The following is a 20,000-nucleotide window of genomic DNA, read 5'->3' on the forward strand; positions in this document are numbered from 1 at the left end:
ACGCGTGCAGGACGCGTGCAGGACGCGGGCAGGATGCGGGCAGGATGCGGGCAGGACGCGGGCAGGACGCGTGCAGGACGCGTGCAGGACGCGTGCAGGATGCGGGCAGGACGCGGGCAGGACGCGGGCAGGACGCGTGCAGGACGCGTGCAGGACGCGTGCAGGACGCGGGCAGGATGCGGGCAGGATGCGGGCAGGACGCGGGCAGGACGCGGGCAGGACGCGGGCAGGATGGCCCGGTGGTGACAGCGGGGGAGGCTCGGTGCTAGCGGATCGATGCAGCGGGTGCACGCAGGCTCGTAAAACGGGCTTGGTGGGATTGACGCCGTATGTTCAGGCAACTTCAACAACTTCAGTTATGTTCAGGCAACTTAAACAACTTGGTTAAGGTTAAGCAACTAAAACAAGTAGGTTAAGGTTAAGGGTTATAGTTTGGGTTATGATTAAAAGCGGGACACATTGGGAGGCGAACCCCCGGTCCTCTCGGTTGAAAGACGAGGAAGTTACCCGCATCCGCCGATCCCACCTTTTCGCCCTTACGTGTCAGCAAGCATATTTTCAATATCAGACTGTCGTTACGTTTAAAAACCACTACGACGCTACTTCCTGGTTACAGCTCCTGAGTCTAGCATGTGCACTGCATGCATGCATTTACTCCCATGACCGCAAGAGGTCACATTCGTAAAACATCGGTACTTAGTTTTAACCACCTTGAAAATGGACCGGTGTTGTCGTTTTCCTCGTGAGGATGGCCTGGTGTGTCGGCCATCTTCCGCTCAGCCTATATTAAGCCCGTAACTCTTTCGGGGGACATGGGGGTTGTCGTGTTATGAACGTGGAACGGGGGTCGTGACTAAAAGTAGCAGGCAAAACACCTATAAATACACTGACAGCTGCTTGGCAAGAGCAGCCTGTTCCAGCTAAAGAAACACTGGGATGCTGTAAGGGGAGTGGCGGGGGGGGGGGGGGGGCGTTTTTCCCAAGGGCAGATCCAGGGTCAGAACAGAAACTGTGAGACTTTGTACGGCGGTATTCATAATAATAGTGAGAGGCTGGTCCCAGATCAGTTTCTGAAGCGAGAGATTCAGGAAGATTAGAACTTGGTTGTGCTGGGAGGGAGGGAGGGAGGGAGGTGAGGGGTATTCCTGGAAGACCCCCACTCCAACGGGGCAAATTATAGATAGACGCACACACACAGACACACACACACACACATTCTCACACACACACACACACACACACACACACAGCAAATGGGCATACCCTGCCTGCTCTGATGAAAGGACAAAGCGTGGCAGATGCAGGCCAGGCACATGGTTTTATCATTGTGCTTTCTAAACATTGTCTTTTGTCTGTGTCTAGTTTCCATGGCCCACAGTAGATCATGTCTGTGTCTAGTTTCCATGGCACACAGTAGATCATGTCTGTGTCTAGTTTCCATGGCACACAGTAGATCATGTCTGTGTCTAGTTTCCATGGCACACAGTAGTAGATCATGTCTGTGTCTAGTTTCCATGGCACACAGTAGATCATGTCTGTGTCTAGTTTCCATGGCACACAGTAGTAGATCATGTCTGTGTCTAGTTTCCATGGCCCACAGTAGAAGATCATGTCTGTGTCTAGTTTCCATGGCACACAGTAGATCATGTCTGTGTCTAGTTTCCATGGCACACAGTAGTAGATCATGTCTGTGTCTAGTTTCCATGGCCCACAGTAGAAGATCATGTCTGTGTCTAGTTTCCATGGCACACAGTAGATCATGTCTGTGTCTAGTTTCCATGGCACACAGTAGAAGATCATGTCTGTGTCTAGTTTCCATGGCACACAGTAGATCATGTCTGTGTCTAGTTTCCATGGCACACAGTAGATCATGTCTGTGTCTAGTTTCCATGGCACACAGTAGAAGATCATGTCTGTGTCTAGTTTCCATGGCACACAGTAGATCATGTCTGTGTCTAGTTTCCATGGCACACAGTAGAAGATCATGTCTGTGTCTAGTTTCCATGGCACACAGTAGATCATGTCTGTGTCTAGTTTCTATGACACACAGTAGTAGATCATGTCTGTGTCTAGTTTCCATGGCACACAGTAGATCATGTCTGTGTCTAGTTTCCATGGCACACACTAGAAGATCATGTCTGTGTCTAGTTTCCATGTCACACAGCAGAAGATCATGTCTGTGTCTAGTTTCCATGGCACACAGTAGTAGATCATGTCTGTGTCTAGTTTCCATGGCACACAGTAGAAGATCATGTCTGTGTCTAGTTTCCATGGCACACAGTAGAAGATCATGTCTGTGTCTAGTTTCCATGTCACACAGTAGAAGATCATGTCTGTGTCTAGTTTCCATGGCACACAGTAGAAGATCATGTCTGTGTCTAGTTTCCATGTCACACAGTAGAAGATCATGTCTGTGTCTAGTTTCCGTGGCACACAGTAGATCATGTCTGTGTCTAGTTTCCATGGCACACAGTAGAAGATCATGTCTGTGTCTAGTTTCCATGGCACACAGTAGAAGATCATGTCTGTGTCTAGTTTCCATGGCACACAGTAGAAGATCATGTCTGTGTCTAGTTTCCATGGCACACAGTAGAAGATCATGTCTGTGTCTAGTTTCCATGGCACACAGTAGAAGATCATGTCTGTGTCTAGTTTCCATGTCACACAGTAGAAGATCATGTCTGTGTCTAGTTTCCGTGGCACACAGTAGATCATGTCTGTGTCTAGTTTCCATGGCACACAGTAGAAGATCATGTCTGTGTCTAGTTTCCATGGCACACAGTAGAAGATCATGTCTGTGTCTAGTTTCCATGTCACACAGTAGAGATCATGTCTGTGTCTAGTTTCCATGGCACACAGTAGAAGATCATGTCTGTGTCTAGTTTCCATGGCACACAGTAGAAGATCATGTCTGTGTCTAGTTTCCATGGCACACAGTAGAGATCATGTCTGTGTCTAGTTTCCATGGCACACAGTAGATCATGTCTGTGTCTAGTTTCCATGGCACACAGTAGATCATGTCTGTGTGTAGTTTCCATGGCACACAGTAGATCATGTCTGTGTCTAGTTTCCATGGCACACAGTAGATCATGTCTGTGTGTAGTTTCCATGGCACACAGTAGAAGATCATGTCTGTGTCTAGTTTCCATGTCACACAGTAGAGATCATGTCTGTGTCTAGTTTCCATGGCACACAGTAGAAGATCATGTCTGTGTCTAGTTTCCATGGCACACAGTAGAAGATCATGTCTGTGTCTAGTTTCCATGGCACACAGTAGAGATCATGTCTGTGTCTAGTTTCCATGGCACACAGTAGATCATGTCTGTGTCTAGTTTCCATGGCACACAGTAGATCATGTCTGTGTGTAGTTTCCATGGCACACAGTAGATCATGTCTGTGTCTAGTTTCCATGGCACACAGTAGAAGATCATGTCTGTGTGTAGTTTCCATGGCACACAGTAGATCATGTCTGTGTGTAGTTTCCATGGCACACAGTAGAGATCATGTCTGTGTCTAGTTTCCATGGCACACAGTAGATCATGTCTGTGTCTAGTTTCCATGGCACACAGTAGATCATGTCTGTGTGTAGTTTCCATGGCACACAGTAGATCATGTCTGTGTCTAGTTTCCATGGCACACAGTAGAAGATCATGTCTGTGTGTAGTTTCCATGGCACACAGTAGATCATGTCTGTGTCTAGTTTCCATGGCACACAGTAGAAGATCATGTCTGTGTGTAGTTTCCATGGCACACAGTAGATCATGTCTGTGTCTAGTTTCCATGGCACACAGTAGAAGATCATGTCTGTGTGTAGTTTCCATGGCACACAGTAGTAGATCATGTCTGTGTCTAGTTTCCATGGCACACAGTAGAAGATACTGGGCCTCCAAAGGAAGGACAAAGTTGGAGAATAAATAGAGAAACAAGTGAAAATGTGCAATAGCTGCGGCCACATTATGCAAATTTCCAAGATGCAGGGGGCAGGGGCAGTCCCCCCCCCAGCCGTCACCTTTTAGCCAATTGACTCTTTCCAAAGCAACCGTTTTGAAGTGTTAAAGCAGTAAGTAAAGTTAAGCTATCCTTTATTTATCCCCATGGGGAAATTCAACCTCTGCATTTGACCCATCCTCTACTAGGAACCTTCCTAGAACTAGGAACAGTGGGCCGCCGCAGTGCAGCGCCCGGGGATCAACTCCAGTTCTTTTGCCAGTGCCTTGCTCAGGGGCACTGACAGGAGTATTAACCCTAACGTACATGTTTTTTGGTGGTGGGAGGAAACCGGAGCATCCGGAGGAAACCCACACGAACACGGGGAGAACATGCAAACTCCACACAGAAAGGACCTGGGACGGACCGGGGTTCGAACCCGGGACCTTCTTCCTGTGAGGCAACAGTGCTAACCACTGAGCCAGGTATAAAGCAGGTATAACCAATGCCATGAATGATGGTTCCATCCCATTTAGCTGTTCCAGTGACAGGGCCCTCATTAATGTTATTGGTTACACCTGTTTTACTTCCTGCTTTTCCACCTCAAAACGGTAGGTATGAAACACCTTGACACAAACACACACACACACTTGACCTCTGACTTGATCTCTGCACTGTTTACTGCTGATTCCTGTGTGGACTGTGCATGAATTCACCTGCATTCTCTGCACTGTTTACTGCTGATTCCTCTGTGGTCTGTGCATGAATTCACCTGCATATCTGCACTGTTTACTGCTGATTCCTGTGTGGACTGTGCATGCAAAAGTGGATGAAAATCACCCAGGAGAAATGCAAATTCTGCTCCAAAAGAACATGGAAACACTGCACATAAAAGACTATAAAGAAAGACTATAAAGAAAGACTATCAAGAAAGACTATCATGGAAGTCTTTACAGTTGAGATGTTGCAAATGAAGCAAGGAAGCTGAATTCCAGATTACATTATTTTTTCCTTTCTTGTTCCTCATTTGAAATGGTTTCAAAATGGAGACAAAAATCAATCTGTCATTTTGTATTTGATCAGACGTGTGTGTGAATTCCTTTCACATATCTTCTACGTTTCTAGTGACTCCTGACTGTAGAGTTGGCGTGACAGATGAGTGTGCATGGCTGAGCTGGCTCCGCTGAATGGGAGGAAGCCAGGCAGTAAATATCAGCTAACAGTCAATGTCAGCCAGTTGTGGATGGCCAGAAAGACACAAGTCAAACAAGAGTGGTAGTACATTAGCAGCATGTTGCGGCTATAATAAATCGACAGTCTTTTTCCATGGCCGTTCCTTATCATTTGGAGATCTTTGTTTTTCCAGCTGAACATTCTATCCTGCGATATTGCATGTTGACTTATATGTTCCCTTTTGTTTACAGTGCTGACCGAGGGAAATATCCACCATCTGTCGTGTTTCAAAACTATTGCAAACATCTCTCACATGAGGAGCTCGGACCTTCACTGATTCTCTACAAAGATCAAGGATTCTGTACATTCTGCACAATCGATTCAGAACGGAAGTCAAGTTCTATTCTGTTCTGTTGACAACTTCCACTGCTTAGAATAACGACTGTGAAAGCAGGCAACAGGTCAGGTGAGGCCTGCTGGGAGAGGCTCATCACTCATCATCACTCACTGATACAGCACATGCTTTAAAGTTTAAACCAACAGAAATCACAGCAATATTCCTCCCATTCCCAGGGACTCATAGTGCATCTGCAGTGCTCTAATAAGGACATTTGTGGTGTTTTTTAATCTCCTATGGTACGACTATAATACAGTGGTGGAATGTAACTACAGTAAGCAGGCTACATTTACTAAAGTACTGTACTTCAGTACAATTTAGAGGTAGCCTATGTGTACTTTACTTGAATATTACCATTTCAAGCTACTTTATACTTCTGCCCCTCCACTACATTTCAGAGGGAAATATTATAGGCTACTTTCTACTCCACTACATTTATTTGACAACTGAAGTTACTTTGCAGATTGAGATTATTAATACAAACTATAAATCAACTAATAAATGATGATATATTTGTATAGGTTAAGCTATCCAACAGTAGCTATACAGCATATAAAGCAGCCCTAATTACAATTCGCTCCACCTTTACCAGCTGCAACATTAAAGTTATCCATCAATAAATAATTATAGTCCAATAACATGATATATGTTTCTGAAATGGGCCATTCTGCATAATGACTACTTTTACCTATTTAAGTAGGCATTTGATGCTAATAAAGCCATTTGAGACATATTGTGTGATAAAGGGCTATACACATAACGTAATTAATACTTTTCTACTTTGACTTAAAGTAGGCTACTTTTACTTATAGCCGCCCTAAACGATCTGAGTAGCCTACTTCTTCCACCAGTCTGTTTATGATAATAAGGTATACTAAATCGTGAATTTATTAGTAGCCTAACATTAATGTTGTTTTTAATTGTCCTATGTTATCACACTAACATTCCTATATGATGATCATATGGGGAGTTTTAATTTGGCTGTGAAATATGTATGCTATTATTATCCTTCCTTTTTGGCTTGAGTTCTTTTTCAAAGTGTTAGCCTGTAAGTTACCTCCTCACTAATTGACTCATTAACTCCATTCTAAAGCAGTGCAGCTGAAAGGATAGAGAAGCTGAAAATCGTCTCCTACCTTGGTTCCTCTCTGGATTAGCTGTCAGTCAGTATCTCTTTGCTTGCATGTTCCACTCAGTCAGCCCGCCGTCTCATGCTGCTCTCTCTCTGCTGTGAACACTGAGCCAAGCTCTCTCTCTCATTTTCTCTTTCTCTCTCTCTGTGGTGTGAACACTGAGCCAAGCTCGCTCTCTCATTTTCTCTCTCTCTCTCTCTCTCTCTCTCTCTCTCTCTCTCTCTCTCTCTCTCTCTCTCTCTCTCGCTGTGCTGAGAACACTGAGCCAAGCTCGCTCTCTCATTCTCTCTCTCTCTCTCTCTCTCTCTGTGCTGTGAACACTGAACCAAGCTCTCTCTCTCTCTCTCTCTCTCTCTCTCTCTCTGCTGTGAACACTGAGCTCTCTCTAAAGTCTGGAGCCGTTAGTGAGGTTTCTGGACCTGGGGGTGTGACCAATGCGCAATGGGAGGAACCAGAATCCGGTTACCGGATACGTGCGCGCCATAAACATCTTCCGTGTAGCGCCTGTTAACACGAGGTGACAAAAAAGTTACATAAATGTTTTAAAACAAAACGTTTGTGCAATATGGCATCGCCGCCACTAGTTGGTTAGCCTACACAACTCGAATCGGCGTCACGTCCAGTCGCCGTTTCAACGGGGGAACGATAAAGAATGTGACACGTATCCGGTTGACATATTCCGGTTCCGGCGTCTAGGGCTGAGCCAAGCAAGCTCTCTCTCTCTCTCTTCCCCTGTGTCTCTGCTGTGAACACCACTAAACGCTATATTAAATGGTGAACACATCCACATCTGATCCACATGCATGACTTCAAGGTACGCCCCCTGCTGCTACAAGGTACGCCTCTGTCTTGCTAGCTATCCGTCCAAAAGCTAACTTCACGCAGCTAAACGAGCTAAAAGATGCCTGGATGTAAGTTTCAGGACGCCTGGCTCAACAAGGTGATCTACAAGGACTGGCTGCTGCGGGACCTCCAGGACATCCACCTGGCCCGCTGCAGAGCCTGCTGTAAACTCATCAAGCTGCAGACCATGGGCGAGGCAGCGCTCACCAGCCACGCCGCTGGAGCGCACCACAAAGCTGCGGTGCGCAGGCTCACGTTAGCGCAAGGTTAGCTTAGCTTCAACATACACAGCTGTTAGCTTCAACATACACAGCTGTTAGCATCCTGGGTTCAACATACACAGCTGTTAGCTTCCTGGGAAAGGGCTGCAAACAAAGAGTGTTGGCATGTGAATGCATGTCGTGATATGTGTCTGCTAATTCACTGGTTTGTTGAACTTTGTGCCTTGTTGTTGTTGTTGTTGTTGTTGTTGTTGTTGTTGTTGTTGTTGTTGTTGTGGCAGTAGCAGCAGTTTGTTTATTTAACGTTATATAACGTGATGTCAGCAGAAGGCAACAGCGCAACATACATTTCAACAGTGTATAAATAACGCTATGTGGATGAAAGTATCCATCAAATGGTGTGTGTGTGTGTGTGTGCGTGCTTGTGTTTGTTGGTGGTGTACCTACTTCCACCAGCAGGTGGCACTCACTACTTATTTTCGTTACACATTTACCTTCCATCCTCTCTCCCCCTCTCTCTCTCTCTCTCATGTCTTGATCATAATTTCCAGAGAATGGAGACGGCAGTATAAATATGGTAAATATTTTGAAGTCTTAATTGCAGACTGGATCCAATCAGTTAGTTTGGATTTACATTAATATTAGAAATATAATTTAGCAATAGCATAATTAAATGAAAGAAGGAGCAACACTGTTAGCTGGAACAGTTAATATTTGTGGCATCAACATGAAATAATCCCTTTAAATTGTATTCTCTACTTGTCAGAATGAAGACCGTAAGGAGCATGTGGCCTTCTGCCTGCAGCGCGACTCCCTGGACAGAACCACAGGCAATGCATGGTCAGAATTACAGCACAGCCCCAGCGCAAACTCCATTTCCCACAATGCAGAATTCCAGGAAGTTGAATTTCCAACCACCTACATCACCTCACCAGGTACAGTGATCTAAAAGTATGAGCAAATATTACAGTTGTTACAATTCTGCATAAAATACTGTTTGATGCAACTCTCTACACGGGTGGCTCTGGCCAAGAGTTTGTAGTACAAAATGCATCATATTGCTTTCATTTATGGTTTTACAACTTGCTGGTTTTGCCAGTTTTGTTTCTGTGTTTTGGTTTTTAAATTGGTCTTGAATTAAATTCCAGTAGGCATTAACACCATCTGAAACAAGATTGCACATAAGTTATCTGATGAGGAACTCTGTATTTGTTAATGAATATACAGTGGAATCTGCATATAGTGATCACGGTTATAATGATCAGCCGCTTATATTGATCAGGAAGCTTCGTCCCGAATTATTCCTATACACATGCTGTTTAAATAATTTGCTTATAGTGAATAATACTCTGCTTACACTGATCATTTTGGGCCATGTCCCACCTGAGAACAGTGGATGAAAATTTGAAAACTACAGTAAAAAAATTAAATAATATAAGCGGTGCTACCGCTTCTAGGCGTGGCTTTATGTGTACGAGCACGAGAGTTCACCTGAGATGGAGTCACCTGGAAGGGGTTAGGGTTAGGCAGGTGTGAAAAGTCACCTGGGCGAATCCATCTCGTGTGAGTGATGTCACTCAACTGGAAGTGATGTCACGCAATTGCTCGACTGATGTCATCAGTGATGTCACTCGAGCAAAATTTGTGACGGAAGTGATGTCAGTCGGGGAGTTGTGTGTGTGTGTTGAATGCATTTGGATGAATGCATAAAATTGCTTTTATCCTCTAATTTCTGCCTTTAATTTAGCTGATTTTTGACCTCTGACCCCCCCCCCCCCAGGCACTGCCAAGGTCATAAACAAGCGCCTCCACCCGTCCATATTGGGCCGCAGGACAGAGGAGGTGAGCCCCAGGCCACCCCGCCCCAAAGCTGCTGTGGACCTGTCGCGACTGGAGCAGCAGCACCAGAGGGCCGAGGCTCTGGAGCACCGGGTTTCTGCAGGTCCGTAACAAGTCTAAAGTCCAATCATCTGAATTTTAGGCCTTAAAATGTTTTAAAAAATATGCATTGAGCGGAGTTAAACTGAGATTTTGGGGTTTACTTCTGTTTTAAATATGATTTTGAAATTATGAAATTGAAGGTGATGTGAGTGGTTCTGGAGGTTGGATTGAGTAAACACGGTTCTCATTCCCAAGTAGTAGTGATGCGCAGGTCAGGCTTTTTTAAATGCCCACACCAACAGAACCCGTCAATGGAGCCAGTCTGCACTGCCCGGGCCGTTAAAATATGTGAAAATGCCGAACCCAGACTCAGACTCACGGTGAAAACACACCGCACGCGTCTCCTGCACGTAAGCTTCGCGGCGCGACCATTTGCGACCTTGTGCGCAGCCAGTTTTCATTAGGACACCATGTTAACAGATCTGTCAGTCCACACTGAATTGCGTGCAGCACACCGCTCAGCTCAGCTCAGCGCCCGCTCAGGGCCGTTCAGGTCAGCCTGGAGTTCTATTTTCCTGTGCGGCCGTCTGCGCCCGTGAGCGACTCTGTCAAGCTGAACAGATCAGATAAGGGCAGACAGGAACTCCGAAACCAGACATTCGTCAAATAAAACCAATTTCAAAGTAAAATAATGTTTATTTACGTTGTTGATTGCCCCTTTGGAAGTGTGAAAAGACAGAAAGAGCAGTGGGAGAGGGGGAGCGGCTTCTAGGGGCTCGTTGCCTGCGGAGCAACAAGTAGAGAGCTAGGACTCGCCTTCTCTCTACAACAGCACGCACTGGGAAAACGGGAGGAGAACAGACAAATATGATGCAATTGCATTTTATAATGAAGGTAGCCATTAACTGTTATCCCAAACATATTACTTTAGATATTTATGTCGTCATTTACTTGGCCATGATAACGAAAACAGGAGATCTGGGGCAAAATATATAGCGGACGAGCAGAGCGCGCAAAGTGAGCTGCGCTCTCTGTGTGGACACTTTGAGCGACTTCTGCGCGGAGGTGTGCTGCGCGGCGCATGCGCGCAAGTTTCGCGTCTGGTATGTCCCCAGCGTCAGAGTGTCTGATGCTCTGAGGGAGGAGTTAAAGAGTTTGATGGACACAGGCAGGAATTACTTCTTGTGGCGCTCTGTGGTGCATCTGGGTGGAACCAGTCTTGCACTGAACGTGCTCCTGTGTTGGACCAGCTCGTCATGGAGTGGGTGGGAGACATAAGACGTTGTCCATGATGGAACGTAACTTGGGACACCATACTCTCTGACACTGCTGTCAGACAGCCCAACTCCATCCCCACAACGTCCCTGGCCTTGTGGATCAGTTTGTTGAGTCTGTTGCCGTCTGCTGCCCTCAGTCTCCACTAGCATTGCGCGTGGCTACTTTGGCCCAACAAACTGACTAACGTCACATAATGCAAAACTATTTGGATCTCACCTGCAATTACCACTCATCGTCGCCACGTGTCGCCAAAGAGAACGAAATGGAAATGTTTGAGATTGTAAGTTTAAATTGCATTCATAATGGTCTTAAAAAGGTGTTAAAAAGTCTTAAATGTGACATGTTGAAAGGTGTAGAAAGCATGGAGCAGCAGGAGCGGGCTGACGCTCTCTCCCAGCAGCAGCAGATGAAGCTCCTGGAGTGGGAGAGCAGGATGAAGGTGCTGGAGTGGGAGCAGGAGGTGCTGAGGGAGAAGAGGAGAGCAGCCCGGCAGAAGGAGAAGGCCTTCAGGATGAAGAAGACCTACTACCAGGTAGGGTCGTCACCATACTTGAATTTCTAACTTCCGTACCGATCGATACTCGACACCACTTTCGACAACACATTGAGAGACATAAAAATAAATGGAGACAAATGAACGGACAGATGCGCGCTTGGCCATAATCTAGGCCCGATAAAACGAATACAAAAAAAACACTTTGAGCTTGTTGAAACCACAGATACTCTACCCACCAATAATAGGGATGGATCAGTACTACTATGTATCAGTAAATCAGTACTATGTTTGATTTTTCATTAAGAGAAAGCACTGCTGGGATCCATACTGTTGCAAAACTGTATCGATACTTATCAATACTATCGATACTTATCAATACTATCGATACCTCTGGCAGATGAGTATTTTATCCATTTCAAGTTTTTAGTACTGATACTTATCGATACTTTTGATAACCCTACTACCAGGCCAAGCTGAAGAAGATGGGCCAAGAGGTGGCGCCCTCTTCCTCCAGCAGCGGCGACGAAGAGGACAAGCTCTCCCATCAGACGGGATGAACTGATTCAATATGAATCCTATTTTTATGATATTCTTTTGTCTATATACCATGGAACTATTACTATTTTTATACACAGTTTTTTGTACTTGAAAGCAGAGGAAGGATTCTTGGTTGCTTCATATCACCTAATGGACTTATTATTGTTGTTTGCTCTTTTTTGTTACACAAAGAAGGTAAATTACTTTTCCTGTTGAATGGCATTTTAAATCGATACATTTACACCATGTATCCTGTCCATTATTATATTATCATTACTATAAATTATACATGATACATACAGTATGTACATACTGTAATATTTTAATGCAACCTATGCTAATTACATTCTTTAATGTACAATCTTTCAACAGACACACGTATGTTCGTGTGTGTGTGTGTGTTAACTTAAAGTGGATATCAACAGTACGATGCAAATTATTACCTTGTATTTCTGATTTTGCAGTAATTGATCACCGATGTTGTATTGCACATGTACTGTAGAAAATATCTTGTGGCCCTGTGACTAAGTTAAGCTATTAAAAATGAATTGAAGAACTTCTGGAACAGATGGGTGTAAATGGTTAAATGGGGATATCGAGTAGATTCTGTGAACAATTGAGAACAATTGTTATGAACATCTTGATTTCAATAATATCTGTCAGCAGTGTGAACCCTCCTTCTCTCACTCACACAGAAATACAAATACAGACAGTCTTGTAGGAATAAGTCATTTTTTTAATGTCCAACATTTCTCTTGTTTCCGCGGTAACAGCTGTTGCCATGCCGGCATCCCCTTGCCGACGGTGGGATGGAAGGCATCCCATAATGAACGCACAAACTAACAGAGACAGTCTCCCTCCCCTCCACTCCACTCATCCCCCCCTCTTTCTGCTCTCTCTCTTCTCATTCAACTTTTCCCCTGTCATTGTTCGCTCTTTCTTTTCGGTCTCAACTCCATTGTTTCCTCCCCCCTCACTCGTATGGATCTTACTTTGGACTAAATCAGAAGAAACAAAAGCTTCATTTGATCTCATGATCATTACATGTAACCTGCGTTGTGTGTAGTCCCCCGCAGCAGGGGATCGAACTCGGAACCTCCGGCATGGGAGGCGGAGCTCTAGCAGCATAGGAGGCGGAGCTCTAGCAGCATGGGTGTGGTTTTAGCCTTGTTGCTAGAGCTTCCGTCTCCCATGGTCCCCAGGTTCTGAGTTCGATCCCCAAAAATCTGATTTTGTGCTTGTTGAAGTGAGGCTTTGGATCTATAAAAGCGAACGGGGAGAAAATGTTTGCGTTGAGACAATAGCAAACGGCAGCGTTTACACCCAGTATTATGGTTCATATGTGGAGAAATTCACAAATATTGAGATAATGCCTGCCTGGATAAGGCTCCAAAAACACATCTACACAAGTGTAAATGCACCAAAATAGGATTGAAATGTATATTTTTCTTTCAAATTTTCCCCACATAGTTGGGTTAGGAAAAATAGTTAAGTGTATTTATGCCAGTGTTTGAATGAAGCTCTGTGTCCTGATGTTGAAATGCAACCTTTTTTTGATTCTGATGTTAATTTTAGGTGTAAACAGCCATTTGTATCATATCCCCTTGTTTTCTCGTCCTTCAGGGGATTTGTCGCAGTGGGAGAATCAGAAACGTTACATACGAGAAAAAGCAACAGTTGGACAAAATAATTCATACGCTCACTTTTTGAACAGCCTCTCGTACACACGTTAACAAACAAAACGGTAAATAACCAATGAAACCTCAATAAATTATCAATAAATAAAATAAATCTCATGTCTGTACAAGCAAACTGACCAGTGACAAACAGAACTGGAGCAGCTGGATGAAAGGGGATTTTGTGAGAGGGACAGAATTGTAGGAATAATTTTTTTTTACGTGTACTGCCCCTTTAAGGGAGGAGCGCGTCAGTTGTTTTGGCAATAAATACAGTACTGTCACAAACCGGTTGACATGGACATGACACCATGACAACATGACACCATGACAACATGACATGGACATGACACCATGACAACATGACATGGACATGACACCATGACAACATGACATGGACATGACACCATGACAACATGACATGGACATGACACCATGACAACATGACATGGACATGACACCATGACAACATGACACCATGACAACATGACATGGACATGACACCATGACAACATGACATGGACATGACACCATGACAACATGACATGGACATGACACCATGACAACATGACATGGACATGACACCATGACAACATGACATGGACATGACACCATGACAACATGACATGGACATGACACCATGACAACATGACATGGACATGACAACAGCGCTCAGAGGAGGTTTACTTTGCGCTCACTGAGATGTGTGTTTTTGTTTTGTTCTCCATCATCTGCATTTCCACCCACTTCTCTCTTTCTCTTCCTCCTCTTTTGACTAACTGCCATCCCGTCTTTCCTGCAGTTGCATTTCAGTCACAGCTTTTTGACGCACTTTGATCTCCACGTGATTTATCCTAATGCTCATTGTGCTCCATTTGATTCGAAATAACTCATAACGTGAGATGAGTGGACATGTGGACCACTGGAAATGTGACATTGAGATGAGTGGACATGTGACACTGAGATGAGTGGACATGTGGACCACTGGACATGTGACACTGAGATGAATTGATACATTCAGGGAGACAGTCCACTGGACATGTAGGTCTGCTTTCGGGGCTCCTACACACAAGTCAAAACATTCACTTACATTTGCAAATAGTCAACACAGCCGCTTTGTGTTGTGGCACGGATCTAGGGTCTTATTCAGGGTCCAAAATGAGCACCAGCCAAATGCTGGTAAAATAGGCAAGTGGCTGGTAGATTTGCTTCACTCACCAGCCAAAAAACCCCAATGGTCATCTATTGAATGGCAGGTCAAACTGGAACATTCACTAGTCCTTTGGCTGGTGGACAAAAAAGTTAATTTTGGACGCTGGTCTTGTTTCTAGAAAGTATCTTTCAGCTTGGCATCACTTTCATGGCACGACCAATTCACAGATTATCATGAAAAACAAGCAACAAAACAAACATTCATACCGTGGAAAAGCAACAAAACAAAACATTCATACCCTGGATAATAATTTTTAGTTGTTTATATAGAACAGAAAACTAGAGAATTATATGTAACTGACTCATTTGGACCGGATGAACATTTGGTTTGGATTTGCTCTTTTCTAAATGGACACTGCCAGAGAGATGAGGCTGCTTACTGTGGCATCTGTTGAGTCGTGATGCAGAAAAGTGCAAAAACACTGCAACAAACGGACCAAATTGTCCTTTTGTCTTCTCTTGCATCTAGACTGATCAAGCTTATTTTGGGAACACATTTTCACTGTTTTTCTCTTTTTTCCATTTGTTTCTGCCCAGGATCATGTCAATTGTTTCACGTCATCTACTTGGTGAAAAGTGAAATTGTCTTGGAGAAAGTTTCTTGATTCAAATTTGGAAGAAGTCTATTGGCATGTGTCAAGTGACATGTATTGAAAACAGAAACATGATCTGGTGGCACAGTGAGATCACGTGACTAAGATGTGACAAAATAAGCTTGCAAAGTTTAAAATCACTGGACAGGTTGTCACATTTTGCAGCGAGTGATTTAAACGGCTGCAGCTGCTAACCGACACCCTCAAAAGGGGATAGACTGAGAAGATACAGCTTCACCCCCAGCCAGGTCTCCAGATTCCCAGTAAGATATGGACTATGATATTGTAATATCAATAAAGCGATATGGTCTGGTTCACAAACACACAGATAGATGACATTCACATACAGAAGAACTTGGATCACAAAACAGCACAATCTCCTGCCAAAGCTGTGCGCGCTGGACAGATCTCTGACAGCAACTCGTCACCCTCCTTAACGTCGGCTTTCTCGCCTCCTAGCTCCTCCCTCCTAGCTCCTCCCTCCTAGCTCCTCCCTGCACATTCAGTTCCATCAAATCTCTTTTCTTATCATCCCTTCCTGTATTTACAATCACTTTTGTTTCCCCCTCCAACACGTGTCACGCTTTCTGTAATCACATCCAATAGTATTGCCGGAGCCCTGCTATCGCTAAGCTCTGTACACAAAGTTGATGGCTATGAGGAAAATGTTTGGGAGGAAAAAACGGTTTTGGGGAGTGACATTTTTGATAGATTTTTTTCTTTTCTTTTTTTGTAGGGGAAATCTCTCCCTCAGCAACAAACAAGATTCCAGTCACGCCGACCCTGCGCACAACCTCACACGGACACAATCGTCAAAACAAAAACAAAAACAAAACAAAAACATCACAAGAGACTTTTTTCTTCATCTCCAATGAAAAAAGATACAAAATGTATAAAAATGTTATTTACAGTCTTTTTTTTTTTTTGTCTTTTTCTTATCTTTTTCTTTTCGAGGGATCTTTTCTGGATCCGGGCTGATTTTTGTGTTTGTGTTGAACATCTGAGGAGTTTGTGTTTTAGATCCTAGAGATGGTTGACTCGCCGACTGTCCAAAGAGCTGCAGGTCGTAGAGATGGTTGACTCTGTCCAAAGAGCTGCAGGTCGTAGAGATGGTTGACTCTGTCCAAAGAGCTGCAGGTCGTAGAGATGGTTGACTCTGTCCAAAGAGCTGCAGGTCGTAGAGATGGTTGACTCTGTCCAAAGAGCCGCAGGTCGTAGAGATGGTTGACTCTGTCCAAAGAGCCGCAGGTCGTAGAGATGGTTGACTCTGTCCAAAGAGCTGCAGGTCGTAGAGATGGTTGACTCTGTCCAAAGAGCTACAGGTCGTAGAGATGGTTGACTCTGTCCAAAGAGCCGTCACAAATGATTTCCAGTGGGACTGTGTGGGAAAACTCACTTTATACAATCCGCCCGCCCATCTTCCTCGTTAATCCTTACTTTCCTTCCTTCTCTCTTTGTTTCTAGCCCTCCAGAGTCCAGGACACTCCAGTGGTTCAGGGTTCTTTCAACTTGTCCCTGGTGCGCAGAGCACATGTGCAATGCATTATGGGATACAGAGGCCGTCATCAAGACTGTCCTTCGCTTCTGTTGGCTCTGTGGGGAAGAAGGGGATGAAAAGGGAAACAGTGAAATAATTGATGAGTTATCAAATTATTAGTTTGATAACTAGGTATAATTAGTATAACTTAGATACTAATTAGATAATTAGTTAGCAAATTATACCACCTATTGTATGAAACAGTACAACAGGGAACACTTTACAATAAGGGTACATTTATTAAGGGTTAGTTAATGCATAATCAGTCGACTAAGACAGGGATTCTCCAACTTTTCACATCAAGGACGCCTGAACTGACACAAATTAGACCACAGATCAGATCCCCATAGGATCTTGTCCCAGGATCCCCATCTGATAAGATCTTTGCTTTTAGATGTTTTATGACAGAAAGTGTATGAAACACATGACCAAAATACTCTGACATTCTGCCATTGTGTTAATTATCGATGTAATTATAGTGAAAATAAATGATTAGCCTTTTTTGTGGGGACCCCTGGAACCACCTCAAGGACCTCTGGGTGTCCCCAGACCCCACTTTGACAACCACTGAAGTAAGAAGGTTCTGTGTTTGGGTTGAGGCAGGTTCAAGTTAGAGCAAGCCTGTTAATTAACGGTCAGTACTGACCCTTAATGAATGTCGTCTTATTGTAAAGTGTAACTGGACAACAAGATGGAGACAAGCTGCGACAAAGAGAAAAGGACAGAGCAGGAATGGAGAGACTCAAGGGAGGAGAAGAAGCAGAAGCAGCACAACAGTTGGGAATGGATAAGAGAGGAGAGGAGCGGAAAGAAGACAGCTGGGCAGAAGAGGTGAAGAGAGGACATGACAGTGGTTCTCAACGTGGGGTCCCGGGGGCTACCAGGGGGTCCTTGAGGAGGGTTAGGTGGTCCCCAGTAAATTCATAAATTGTCCGACTTCATTACCGGTATTTAATTTAAGAAGTGAACACAGGTAGAGAATGTAGAAAGATGACTGTTCTGATAGTTGCTCTGTTATCTCTACCTACAATACTGAAATTGTGGGGGGAAATCATATCTCACATTACTAATTTTCTCAGATTTGGGCCTGAAACTCTCTGGAGAGCTGGAGGACAGGTTAGAGGACAGGTTAGAGGACAGGAGGGACTTACTCAGAGTCAGGAGAGACCTCAGAGATGCTGTGTGAGGTGGTGGAGCGGGGCGGGGAGGGGGAGGGTCCGTGGGCGGAGCCGTTGGGGTTAGAGGCGGCGGGGGGAGGAGTCAGGACGGACGAACTGAACGAGGCCAAGATGGAGGACAGGATGTCCAGGTGCTCGCTGGACGGCTGGCGACTCAGCGGGTTTGCATTCGAACCGGCGACCTGGGCGGCGGCGGTCTGACCCGGGTACCTACACGGGGGGGCGGAGTCCAGCCGTCCTCTGGCGCGGGCGGACGGAGGTGGCTGCTCCTGCTCCTCGGAGATGGGCGGGGGCGGGGGGGAGGGGGGCGCCTGGTCGGGGTGCGAAGGCTGGCGGGGCGGCAACGTGCGCAGCCACTCCCGAGCCGCCCCGCCCCCGTTGATGTCCAGCTGCTCTCTGGACCGGCTGCTCATCAGCGCCCCCACCAGGTTCTCCCGGGACGAGGCCTGCCGCCGCGTCAGCGTGTTCAGCTGGGACCTCGATCCCCCGAGGTACCCCCCGTCCACGATCCCGTTCCCACTCAAGTCTTCCCGCGAGGCGTGGGCGCTGCCCGGGTGCTGGTAGTCCAGTCTGTCCCTGGAACCCGCCAAGTTCTCCCTGGAGGATGAGACCCGCTGATGCTCCACCCCCAGGCCGCCCAGCCCACCCCCCTGCCCCGGCCCCAGCTCCCTCCTCCTGGGTAAGAGGTCCAGGTTGTCCCTGGAGCCCCGGGAGTCCAGCCGGTCCCTCGACCCCCCGACCGTCTGCCTCCCGAGCTGCCTCCGGGCCAGAGAGTCCAGGTGCTCGCGGGACGAGTAGCGGGAGGCCGGCTGGGACAGTGAGCCCGTCCCGGTGCCGACCGCGCCCGTGCCAGAGTACATGCGGCCGTAGGAGGCGGCGGGCACGCCCCGGTGGCCCAGAGTGGAGGTTCGGTACCAGTTGAGCTCGCTGGGGACCCGGCCCATGGTGGCAAGGCCCTGGAGGGCCGGGGGACAACCGATACGATTCTTCAGGATACCTGGGAGGAGAGAGGAGAGAGGGAGCATGGTGGAGGAGATAGGTGGGATGTGAGGCAGTGAGAGAGAGAGTGAGGAACAAGTGAAAAAAGACAACTATTTGAGACCACCTTCATAAAATGTTGAAGCCAGATTAAAAATGCATAAAGTACAGTGGGTTGTAGCAGTTTTTAACACATTCTTGCCCATTCAATTTTGACTGTGTGTGTGTATGTGTGTGTGTGTGTGTGTGTGTGTGTGTGTGTGTGTGTGTGTGTGTGTGTGTGTGTGTGTGTGTGTGTGTGTGTGTGTGTGTGTTAGGGCTGTCACTTTTTCCCAAAATAAAGTTTGAACGAACTTTAATTGCCCGCAAACTGTTCGAATATATTCGAAGTTTTTTGGTTAATTAATTATTATTATTTTATTTTTTTTGCAGGCCAGGACACCGGGCATCGGCCCGACGTGTTAGCTTGGACGCTCACAGTCACAACACTGCCTCACAAACTTGGCTGCATCCAACTCGAGACAACTTTTCAGATCCTGGAGACAATCTTTCTCAGAAGAGACTAACGCGACAAATCTGGAGACTTTTTCTGACATGGGATTAACATTACCAGCAAGCAGCATTTGCTTAATTTTGGTTAATAAAAAAAAATAATCGAACAGGTCAATTATACATTCGAACATGCCCTCCTCCCCCACATTCGAAGTTAAATTTGAATTTCAAATAAAAAGTGACAGCCACACACACACACTGTGTGTCCCTCTTACCTTTGCGGTGCCTGTTGGGCTGGGTGAGGCTGTTCTCGTCCCCGCTGGTCAGCGATGCGTCAGGCTGGTTGTTGTTGGCGGCGTCCTTGTTGTAGTCGCCCCCCAGGGGGCGCTCTGAGCCCCACTTCTGAAGGCTGTGCGCGTCACACTCCTCCAAGGCCGGCCAATAGGAC

The 20,000-nt window shown here is 45.7% G+C and overlaps 3 protein-coding genes across 3 annotated transcripts in view; 1 reads left to right on the forward strand and 2 right to left on the reverse strand.

Annotated features, from left to right (window-relative positions):
- The window catches only part of calcrl2 (calcitonin receptor-like 2), a 27,113-nt gene extending 20,409 nt beyond the window's left edge, over positions 1-6,704 (reverse strand). The window contains exon 1 of the mRNA XM_083638756.1: positions 6,634-6,704. The gene's annotated coding sequence lies outside the window, so the exon portion shown is untranslated. The remainder of the gene's footprint in view (positions 1-6,633) is intronic.
- A 701-nt stretch (positions 6,705-7,405) lies between these two features.
- Positions 7,406-12,434, forward strand: fsbp (fibrinogen silencer binding protein). Its single transcript, XM_083638536.1, has 7 exons — positions 7,406-7,466; positions 7,553-7,739; positions 8,246-8,271; positions 8,461-8,629; positions 9,475-9,636; positions 11,204-11,385; positions 11,817-12,434. Exons 1-7 carry the CDS (start codon positions 7,434-7,436, stop codon positions 11,904-11,906), a joined length of 849 nt encoding a protein of 282 aa, XP_083494662.1. The 5' UTR covers positions 7,406-7,433; the 3' UTR covers positions 11,907-12,434.
- A 4,498-nt stretch (positions 12,435-16,932) lies between these two features.
- Positions 16,933-20,000, reverse strand: part of celsr3 (cadherin, EGF LAG seven-pass G-type receptor 3) — a gene marked incomplete at both ends in the record, with an annotated part of 74,279 nt that continues 71,211 nt past the window's right edge. Inside the window, 3 exon segments of the mRNA XM_083639246.1 lie at positions 16,933-16,960; positions 18,056-19,079; positions 19,828-20,000. The exon segment at positions 19,828-20,000 is cut by the window's right edge and continues 22 nt beyond it. Coding sequence (XP_083495372.1) covers positions 16,933-16,960; positions 18,056-19,079; positions 19,828-20,000 — 1,225 coding nt within the window.

Source organism: Poromitra crassiceps (genome assembly GCF_964638095.1).
Source record: "Poromitra crassiceps genome assembly, chromosome: 6".
Classification (NCBI taxonomy): Eukaryota; Metazoa; Chordata; class Actinopteri; order Beryciformes; family Melamphaidae; genus Poromitra; species Poromitra crassiceps.

Excerpts from the sequence above, each read along its gene's own strand:
- fsbp (XM_083638536.1), top strand. The coding sequence starts at position 7,434 with ATGACTTCAAGGTACGCCCCCTGCTGCTACAAG. Across the intron at positions 9,637-11,203 it reads GGAGCACCGGGTTTCTGCAG|GTGTAGAAAGCATGGAGCAG; the intron begins GTCCGTAACAAG and ends ACATGTTGAAAG. Across the intron at positions 11,386-11,816 it reads TGAAGAAGACCTACTACCAG|GCCAAGCTGAAGAAGATGGG; the intron begins GTAGGGTCGTCA and ends CCCTACTACCAG.